Source organism: Heterocephalus glaber, unplaced genomic scaffold (genome assembly GCF_053883595.1).
Source record: "Heterocephalus glaber isolate CG9 unplaced genomic scaffold, H.glaber_assembly_v1.0 deba00001744, whole genome shotgun sequence".
NCBI classification, from domain to species: domain Eukaryota; kingdom Metazoa; phylum Chordata; class Mammalia; order Rodentia; family Bathyergidae; genus Heterocephalus; species Heterocephalus glaber.
The window spans coordinates 6,057,982-6,068,232 of NW_028258450.1; the positions used below are offsets into that span (position 1 = coordinate 6,057,982).

The 10,251-nt window shown below is 55.5% G+C and overlaps 1 protein-coding gene across 11 annotated transcripts; it reads left to right on the forward strand.

Moving 5' to 3' along the window:
• The first annotated feature begins 3,951 nt into the window (after nucleotides 1-3,951).
• Nr1h2 (nuclear receptor subfamily 1 group H member 2) lies at nucleotides 3,952-9,931 on the forward strand. Of its 11 annotated transcripts, none has more exons than XM_087200778.1 (10): nucleotides 3,952-4,068; nucleotides 4,393-4,526; nucleotides 5,189-5,250; nucleotides 5,333-5,464; nucleotides 5,760-6,056; nucleotides 6,137-6,396; nucleotides 6,515-6,694; nucleotides 7,206-7,305; nucleotides 8,786-8,994; nucleotides 9,106-9,592. In XM_087200778.1, the coding sequence occupies exons 3-10, from the start codon at nucleotides 5,208-5,210 to the stop codon at nucleotides 9,250-9,252; spliced, it is 1,368 nt and encodes a 455-aa protein (XP_087056904.1). In that variant the 5' UTR covers nucleotides 3,952-4,068; nucleotides 4,393-4,526; nucleotides 5,189-5,207; the 3' UTR covers nucleotides 9,253-9,592. The 11 variants fall into 11 exon arrangements, with proteins under 11 accessions (XP_087056904.1, XP_004866885.1, XP_004866884.1 ...); XM_004866828.4 differs by having other exon boundaries at nucleotides 3,969-4,168; nucleotides 9,106-9,931; XM_004866827.4 differs by having other exon boundaries at nucleotides 3,969-4,168; nucleotides 5,622-6,056.
• The last annotated feature ends 320 nt before the right edge of the window (nucleotides 9,932-10,251 follow it).

Genomic DNA, 10,251 nt, shown 5'->3' on the forward strand with positions numbered 1-10,251 from the left:
GCAGCACAGCACCTGCCTGGCAATCTTGAGGCCCTGAGCTCAGTTCCCGGGACAAAAAAAAAAGCTGAACTTTACTTTAATCAAGTGAATGTTGTGTCATGTGAGTTGCATTTCAATAAAGCTGTTAACCAAAAAAAATAATAAAGGGGCCACTGGGTCAGTTACAAATGAGAACATTGCACAGCAAGGTTCGGATAACAAAACCCCCACCCACTGACCGTTTGTATCTGACACTGGCACTCCTGAGTCTCCTCGAAGATACAGCAATGTCACTACCGCACCTTGAAATTCTTCTTCGCACCCCGAAGGAGGACCAGTCCTTGTGCTTTTGGAGGGTTTTTGAGACAGTGTGTCCCTATATGTAGTTCGGGCTGGCCTTGAACTCACACCAATCCTGTTTCTAGGTTCTGGGCTCTCCTTCTAGAGGTGGTTTCCAAGTTCTTTCTGTCCTGAACCAAGAATTGGTCAAGAGTCAGGGTTGGGGATTTAGCTCAGTGGTTTCGATGCCTGCTGCGCAAGCGCAAGGACCTGAGTTCGATCCCCGGTACCAAAAGGAAAAAAAAAAGAATTGGTCAAGAGAAGCGCAAAAGGTAGTGATGCTTTACATTTATTAAAGGTAGGAAAAGAAACACGCTCTGCTGAGCAATTTTAGACCAACTAAAAGTAGGAAAAGAAACACACTCTGGGGGGAGAGAGCAGGCCATTGGGTAGGACACAGGGCAGTGGCCAAGGGTGCAGTGGCAGCCATCTTTGGTCCTCCCTCCTCAGAGAGCAGGGCTAGGTCATCCTTACAGAAATCTGCTTCAGTTCTCTAGAGAACTGGGCCAGGCATGGTGGTGCACACCTGCGGTCCCAGGACTTGGGAGGCCGAGGCAGGAGGATTATTAAGAGTCGAAGGCCAGGGGCCAGGGATTTTTAGCTCAGTGGTTCCACCACCTGCCTCGCAAGCGTAAGGTCCTGAGTTCAATCCCCAGTACCAAAAAAAAAAAAAGTTGAAGGCCAGCCTGTGCTATATAGTGAGTTCCTATCTCAAAAACAAAACAAACACAAAAACAAGAGATTTAAAAATGAAGACCAGGCTTTGTTCTGCTTTTAGTTACTCAACAGGCATGTGTAGGCCAAGTGAGGTCACTGTTCTTTAGCAAAGGCAGCGTGTAAGTGGTTGACTGCCTCAAAAGAAAACACAAATCATACTTCTATTTTATTTTGTTTTTTTGAGACAAGCTTGCTGTTTCTGAGGCTGGCCTTGGACTCATGATTCTCCAGCCTCACCCTATCCAGTGATGAGATTACACAAAACATTCAGAACAGCACTTTTATTTTATTTATTTATTTATTTTTTGGTACCAGAGATCGAACTCGGAACCTTGCGGTTTTGAGGCAGGTGGCAGAACCACTGAGCTAAATCCCCAGCCCCAGTACAGTACTTTTAATAAGTAATGGGGGGAAGGCCCAGGAGTTATTTGTCCTCTGTCTCTATGGTGAATTCCACCTCATTAACAATAAGACATAATTTCCTCTATTTCATAAAGTAGGTCAGCTGAGACTAAGCCTGACGTGACTCACTCCACAAGTATTGCTCAGTAATTCATCTTTAGCCCATTTCAGCCATTTGTACTCCTGCCTCAGCCTCCTGAGTGCTGGGGTTACAAACATGCACCATCACACCTGATTCTTGTACTCCCCCCCCCACACTAATAGGGATTGAACCTAGGACTTTTGATCTGAGCTATATCCCTAGCCCTTTTTATTTATTTAAATTAATTAATTAATTTGTATTGTGTTTTTTTGAGACTGGATCTCACTATGTAGCCCAGACTGGCCTTGAACTCGTGGCCATCCTCTTGCCTTAGCCCCCCGAGTGCTGGGATTACAGGTATGTGCTACCATGTCTGGTTCCTTTTGGACTTTTCTAACACTAAAAAATTAGACATAACTTTTAGTGCAAAAATAAATTAGGTGTGGTTACACCCTCCTGTAAGACTAGCTATTTGGGAGGCTGAAGCAGGAGGATCGAAAGTTCAAGCCCAGCCAGGTGACTTAGCAAGACCTACTGTCAAAATAAAACAATTAAAGAAAGACTGGGGTTCATAGTAGGAGAATAGAGCTGGGGCAAAATTGGTCAAACAACCAGGAAGAGTCTGTCAGAGTCACAAGACCCAGGCCATGTGCACAGAGCACAGGATCCAGGATGACTCTGCACTTCCTGAACACCCTATGAGGAGCTGTTATTTTGGGAGGACCCAAAATTGTCCAGGTTCTTGTGTACAACATGGAAAGAATGCCAAGTGCACACCTCAAAGTGTGTAGTAAGTAGCTGTGTTTATTGAAGATCAAGGTCAGTATTTGAAGGAACAGGGAGAAAAGGGGAGGGGTAAAGGGAAATAAAGGACCCTGGAGAACTCAGGCTTCTGATAGAGGGCCAGGTCAGGCACATCGGATCCAAGACCTCTCCTCAGGTCTCACTGCTGTCAGTAATCTGCCACCTTGGCCAGGAAACCTCCTAAATTTAAGGCAGGATCATCATTAGCTTGGTGTGGTGTTCACAGTTGGACAAAGGAAGAGGGGTGACACAGCACCTCTGTTTCTCCCTGTACTAGAGCCAATCAGAAAAGTGCTGTTTTCAATTCTTCATTTACATCTAGCATGAAGCCATCCAAGCCTTTGACAGGAAAGTTCCACCCTGGCACCAGCCCAGTGAGTTCCGATAGGACAACCGTCCCGATGCCCTGTTTGCCTGCAGATACAGAGACCCTTTCCTTTATCCTCGCTGCCGCTGTGAGTCTGTTCACCGCCGCTCTCTCTGCAGAGCGAACTTCTTTTCCACCTTCAATACATGTGCATCCCGCTACCTTTTCTGTGTGTCCTGTCGGATTCTTTGTTCAGGACACCGAGAACCTGGAAATAACTCCGTAGACCCACCTTCTGGTAACAGGCTCAATACCTAGTAAAAATAAATAAACAAGGTTTGGGGATGTAGCTCAGCACTCCATGGGCTCAATCATCAATGAAAGAGAAGGGGGGAGAAAATGAATAGACAAGGCCTAACATGGATCTCTCATATATATGAATATGCACACATTTAAAATATACCTTAAAGCATTCACGGATGGGGGTTGCAGATCAGCTGTACAGTTGAGCATAAGCCAGACTCTGTGGGTTTGAGCCTCAGAACTGAAAAACAACTGACTACAAAACAAAAGCATACAGGGCTGGGGATTTAGCTCAGTGGTTCTGCCACCTGCCTCAAAAGCACAAGGACCCAAGTTCAATCCCCGGTACATACAGCATGCTTAATAAAGATCTGGTTACCCCTTGGGGAGATTGTATACGTTGAATTATTTTATTTTTCTTTGGAAGCGATTATTTTACCTCTCTGGTAGGGGGAGGCAAGGCTTTTTAATTACTCAATTCTTCCAGTCACCAACATTTTGTTTTTAAAATATTTTTTCCAGGGGTTGGGGGTATAGCTGCGTGGTAGAGAGCTTGCCTAGCACGCACGAGGCGGAGGTTCCATCCCCGACACCGGAGAAAGAAACAACAAAATACAAAACCAGTTCTGGATCCAGGTTTGGAACTGAACCTATTTAAAACCAACATGCAATGCCTGCAAAACCAGAAAACTCGCAAAAACCAATAGGTTAAACATCCTTCAAATTAGACATGTGCGAGAAGCAGCCACTGCCGAGGAGATTTCTGACCATTAAATCTTTGGCCGGAGCCCAGAGAAGCACAAGGACAGGCTAAGGCCACAAAGCACCAGGCTTTAAAGGTTGCGACCGTCCGCCCTCCTCGAAAGCCCAACATTCACTGAGCCTGCTGGAACCTTCCTGTCAGACCTCAAGATGAGCTACCCGGAGAAATAAACCCGGTGAGCAGAGGACTTCCGCGCTGGGTAGCGGTAGTCCTTCAAGTGGGCAAGAGCGAACCGGAAATCCGTCACCTTTGGCTAGACACCCTTTTCCGGAAATGACGCAAGGCGGGGGTTGCCGGAAGAAGTGGCGAAGTTACTTTTTCTCCTTGTTTTTGCGGTGTTGGGGACCGAACCCAGGGCTTCGCGCACTCTAGGCAAGATACAAGCCCCCCCCCCCAAGTTACTTTTGAGAGGACCCGGTAGTGGTGGCCTGTCAGGTGCTGCTGCGGAGGAGAAGCAGAGCCAGGGACGGAGGCAAGTGTACTCGAGATTGGGGAGTCGCGGCCGGGGATTTAGCTCAGTGGTTCCGCCGCCTGCCTCGCAAGCGCAAGGTCCCGAGTTCGATCCTCGGTACCAACAAAACAAAACAAAAGTGTGAGATTGGGGAGTCGCGGGAGGAGCCCGGCCGCGGGGATCCCGGCGTTGTCCGCCGGCTCCACTCAGCCTCCCGCTCCTCTTCCATTCCCTTCACTCCGCAGCTCGCACCTCCCCCGGATGTTTCCAGGGCAACGGGAGCAGAAGACCTAGCGAAAGGCTGCCCATTAGACCCCGGCGCGCAGCCATGAGCCCCGCCTCCCACTGGTGCTCGGAGAGGGGCGGGACCTGGAGCGAGGTGTGGGGCGGAGCTCGGTGGGAGGAGAGGCGGGATCTGAAGCGAGGAGTGGGCGGAGCTTGGGGCAGGGGGCTCAGATGGGGCGGCGAGAAGTGTAGGGAAGGCCATCCCTGGACGGAGGGAGCGGGCCCTGGGAGGAATGGGGCGGGGCCTAGGAGAAAAGATGGGCGGAGATGGGATCAGAAGCAGACATGGGGGCTTTTTCAGCAGAGGTCAGATGGCGGCTTAGTAAGAGTAGGTGGTGTGAACCTGGATGGAGGGAGGACTTGAGGACAGTACTGTTGAAGGAATGGCTGGTATTTGGATAGAGCAGGTGGGTGGGGCCCGGGGCGGGGCCTGAAAGGAGGAGTGACATGAAGGAGGGGCAAGGCTAAGGGAACTAGGGCTGCAAGGAGTCTTTTTTGGTGTTTTGGTTTTGGGGTTTTTATTTTTGGAGACAGGGTCTTGATACGCAGTCCAGGCTGTCCTTGAAGCCACTGTGCAGGCTGGCCTGGAACTCAGCGACCCTTCTGCCTCAGTTTCTGAGCTGGGATTGCAGGCGTGTGCCACTGCACCCAGCTGGAAGTGGAGACTATGCAGTAGTAAAAACATTCTGGGAAGAAAAAGGGCCTGACCCACGCCTCCTGAGCCCCACAAGCCTCTCAGTCCCCTGTATTCTGCAGACCGCCTCGTGACCCCACCATGTCTTCCCCCACCACGAGTTCCGTGGACAGTGCCCAGCCCGGTGAGTGACCCTCCTCTCACTGAGTCCCACTGCACCCCGGCAGAAGCTCACTGCTCCTTCCTCTCTTCCGTCTGCCTCTCAGGAAATGCCCCCCCTCAGCCCAGCACCTCCTCCTCTTCACCCACTATAAAGAAAGAGGGCCCTGAGCCGTGGCTCGAGGGTCCGGACCCTGATGTCCCAGGCACCAATGGGGCCAGCTCGGCCTGCATCGTGGGTGAGACGGGGTCCAGGGTCCGGGATAGGGAGCTGGCTCGGAGCTGGGAGGGGTATAGGCAGGGAGAAAGATAAGAAACATGTCCTTCCATTTGTCCTGGAGGCCTCCCGCTTCGAGTCATTCTCTTCGGCCACTGACTTGTGCGTCTTCCCCTCAGACTTGCTGGCCCTGGCTGTACGCATCTCCTCCTGTCACGCTGTGTCCTCTGGCTCTGCCTTGGGACGGCTCGTGGACCTGCGCCCTGGCTGCTGTCTCTTTGTGGCTCTTTCTCACGGTCTTTGTCTGCCCATCCCAGTCATCCTAGAACCAGATGAGGAGCCCGAGCCAGAGCGCAAGCGAAAGAAGGGCCCAGCTCCAAAGATGCTGGGCCACGAGCTCTGCCGCGTGTGTGGGGACAAGGCCTCTGGCTTCCACTACAATGTGCTGAGCTGCGAAGGCTGCAAAGGCTTCTTTCGGCGCAGCGTGGTCCATGGTGGAGCAGGGCGCTACGTCTGCCGGGGCGGTGGAACCTGCCAAATGGATGCCTTCATGCGGCGCAAGTGCCAGCAGTGCCGGCTGCGCAAGTGCAAGGAGGCGGGGATGAGGGAGCAGTGTGAGTGAGGGCGGGGCTTGCCCAAGCGGCGCCTGCCCCTGCCAGGCCTGAGGCCACTGCTGAGGCTGTGTCCTCCATAGGTGTCCTCTCGGAAGAACAGATCCGGAAGAAGAAGATTCAGAAGCAGCAGCAGCAGCAGTCACCTGTGGAGCCAAAGGGCAGTGGCAGCTCAGCCTGCGGGCCTGGGGCGTCCCTGGGAGGGTCCGAGCTGGGTGGCCAGGGCCCCGGCGAAGGCGAAGGTGTCCAGTTAACAGCAGCCCAGGAGCTCATGATCCAGCAGTTGGTGGCAGCCCAGCTGCAGTGCAACAAACGCTCCTTCTCTGACCAGCCCAAAGTCACGGTACGCGGCGCCCCCCTCCGCCCCACGTGGTGAGTTGGGAGGGCTCTGGGCCATGGGGCAGGAGGCCCCCAGAGCATGGCAGTGGTGCTAGGTGTGACCCTGGGCCTCTGCATCCCAGCCCTGGCCCCTGGGTGCAGACCCGCAGTCCCGTGATGCCCGCCAGCAGCGCTTCGCCCACTTCACGGAGCTGGCCATCATCTCGGTCCAGGAGATCGTGGACTTTGCCAAACAGGTGCCTGGCTTCCTGCAGCTGGGCCGCGAGGACCAGATCGCCCTCCTGAAGGCGTCCACCATCGAGGTAACCACCGGGCCGCCTCCTCTCTGCCCACCAGGACCCCTGAGACTGCGGTGAGACAGATGGTGGCAGCAGAGTGAAGGGCGAGAGCAGCTGTTTCCGTTGAGTGGGCGACATTCCAGGGAGCATCCAGGCTCTAAACAGGATGGTCAGCCTCCTGGGGGCCAAGGAGAAAGGGGAAGAGGCTGAGAACAATGGAGGATCGGCCAGAACTTTCTCAGGGGTGACATTTGAGCCAGTGAATTAGTATTGATTGCCTGCTGCATGCAAGGCTCTACTCCATGTCCTGGCCCAGGGGAATGTACGGGTTAAACTTCCCCGCCGGGCTGCAACCCCCTGGGAAAGAATCCTGAGGATGGGAGCAGAGAGCGAGTGTCTGCCCCAGAGTCTAGAGGGAGAGAGCTGCAGTGTAGCACCGAATACTGCTGCGGCAGACCTCCGTCCTGTTCCTGTTCCTTTGGGGCTCATATGGAGGGGGCAGCAGCTAAAGTGCCTGGGTCCCTGCCACCCCCAGATCATGCTCCTGGAGACAGCCCGGCGCTACAACCATGAGACAGAGTGCATCACCTTTCTGAAGGACTTCACCTACAGCAAGGATGACTTCCACCGCGCAGGTCACCAGGGGCTGGAGCTGGGGAGGGGCCTCACCTCAGGAGCCAACCTGAGACCAGAGAAGCTCATTTTGGGCAGCAGCACCTCCGCCCTCCCCTCCCACCAAGGCAGCCCCTGCAGAAGTTAGCTGGGCAGGTGACGGGGGGGGGGGGGGCCTGGACCATGCAGCTGAGCCCCAACTGCCAGTGGGTATGTGCAGAGGCCTCGCCTGCACCTCACACCTCAGCTGGGCTTTCTCGGCACATTCTGCCTTTCCCCCGCTCCTCTGGGTATCTATCCTAGGCATCTCTTCCCAGCCCCGCCTTCCTCCTCCAGTCCCAGCCCCCCACCTGAATTGGCCCCAATGACTCTCTCCTTCTGAGCTCAAGTAGAGGACTCCGGGTAGAGCTTTGGCATGGGCAAAGGCCTGACATAGGGTGTAGCTGGAGGATTTTACGGAACACGAGAAGCCCAGGCAGGAGGTAGGGCTGGAGAGGAGGCTGGGAATCCAGCCCTTTCCCACTCTTCCTCCACTGCTACCCAGCACCCCTCCAGCTCCTTTTCCCAGAGCAGTCCCAAGGGTGCTGGCAGCACTCTGTCAGTGGGAGCCTCTCCTGTGCTAGGACCTTCTGTGGCTCCCGTCTTACTGGGAGAAGAGCCAGTCCTCATTGTAGCCCACAAAGCCCTTCCAGACCTGGCCTTCTTCCTTCTCTACCCTCAGTGCCGCCTCCTCCCCCTTGAGCACCAGGCTTCTCACTTACATTTGAACCATCAAGCTTGCTTCCAGGGCCTTTCTACTTGCTGCTCCCTTGCCTGGGACGAGGGTGACCACGTCATCTGGCAGGCCCAAGACCTTCAGTTTGAAGGCTGAAAGCCTCGTGCTCTGTGTAACCCCTAAGTCTGGGGAGAGCAGTCGACCAGGCCCCACTCAGGACACTCGGGCAGCCTGTGACTTGCTCCCTTGCCTCCCCGGGTCATTCCCTGGCCACGGTGTGGGACAGGAGAACACGATCCTCAGTGGCCTCACTACCCTGCCGTGCTCGCCCTCTGACAGGGTGGGTCCTCACTGGTGACCTTGTTATCTGCTCTCTCCACCCCAGAGTCCTCCAAGAGCTGGGCCATCATCCTGTAAACTGCCCAGGGCCTGGCCTACAGGAGGTGCTCAGTGTGTGATGGATGAATGAACAAGTCCATCTAGCTTTACCCAGAGCAGGGGAGGCCCGGGGCCAGGCACGAGGTGACCTGGCCTAAGCTCCATCCCGTCCCATTCCCGGAGCTTCTGACGTGGGGAGGAGATGGCCAGGGTGTGAGGATGGTAGGAAGTGCTCAGTAAACGCTCTCTCTCCTTCCTTCCTTCCTTCCTTCCTCATGGCCTGGCAAGCACCAGCAGGGCCTGTGGAACACACAGGGCCAGAAGCCCACTGCCTGGGCTGCACAGGGATTAGGGCTTGGAGGTCGGGTGCAGGCAGAAGGAGCTGACTTCCAGGTCCCGTCCCTGCCCAGGCCTGCAGGTGGAGTTCATCAACCCCATCTTCGAGTTCTCAAGAGCCATGCGGCGGCTGGGCCTAGACGACGCTGAGTACGCCCTGCTTATTGCTATCAACATCTTCTCTGCTGACCGCCCCAACGTGCAGGAGCCCAGCCGCGTGGAGGCGCTACAGCAGCCCTATGTGGAGGCGCTGCTGTCCTACACGCGCATCAAGAGGCCGCAGGTGGGTCTGCCTGGTACAGTGCCCTCAGCCCTCCCCAGCCCCACCTTGGGTCCTTGGGGGGCTCCTGGCAGGGCAGGGACCTCTTCAGCACCACCTCCCTCCTGTCAGCAGGACCAGCTCCGCTTCCCTCGAATGCTGATGAAGCTTGTGAGCCTGCGAACGCTCAGCTCTGTGCACTCAGAGCAGGTCTTCGCCCTGCGGCTGCAGGACAAGAAGCTGCCGCCTCTGCTCTCAGAGATCTGGGACGTCCACGAGTAGCCTTGCCCAACACCCTTCCAGGGACAGATGCTGTCACCCTTCTTCATCCAGGGTGGGAAGGGGCCTGGGCCAGCCTGTTGGTCCCGCCTTGTGGCCTTCAGGATGAGTCTCAGGGTCCAAGAGTTGCCTTTCCGGCCCACTGAGTCTTCCAGGAAGGGTGATGGGTCCCAAATCCTGACCTCTGACCTCTCCCACTCCACCCAGCTTACACCTCCAGCCCGTACACAGTGCACCTTGGACAGAGGGAGGGTGGGCTGGGGCCCCACCCTGGGAGGCCACAGGAGCCATCCTCTGGTCCTTTTATTTAATAAAAACTAAAAGCAAGACAAAAACAAGAAAATAAGGGTACAAGCCAGCGCCCCCATTGGGCTCCCCAGGCTGCCAGGCTGGTAGGTGACAGGCCATCTGCATCCAGGCCCATTGGCCCTGGCTGCCGAGGTCAGAGTCCCCTCCTAGCACAAGCTGAATGGGCACTTGGTGGACAAAGAGGACCCCAGGCGCCGAGGGAGCAGAGCCTCAGTGTGATCAGCAAGTGCTCGCTGGGGTCCATTTGGCTGGCCCTTGCCGGCCACTCTGGGGACCCACGGTTCTTGTCCTTTATGCGTTGATGGAGCGATTGTTTCCATGTGGTTAGGCACTGGGACCCACAGTGAGCAAGAAAATAAACGTCTTCCTCTGAGCCCGCTGCCCGACAGAGGGACATGGGTGGCACTGGTTGGAAGTAGGAGAGGGCCTTGGATGAGGCGGCCCAGGGCAGGGAAGCGCCCACGGGAGGCCCTGTCTTCCCTGGCACGGGAAACGGGGCAGCCAGGGGCTGGGCCTGCGAGCGTCTGTCCCCAGCCGGGGCAAGCGCAATGTCCTCTCAGTCCTCCCAGAAGCCAGTGTTGGGCGGAGAGGCCTGGCAAGGGGCGGGCTGCAGGGACGACGGCTGGATGGTGAGAAGCGAGAGGCGGCGAGGCGCGAGGATGTGTGGGGGCAGCAGAGATGAGAGTTACAAAG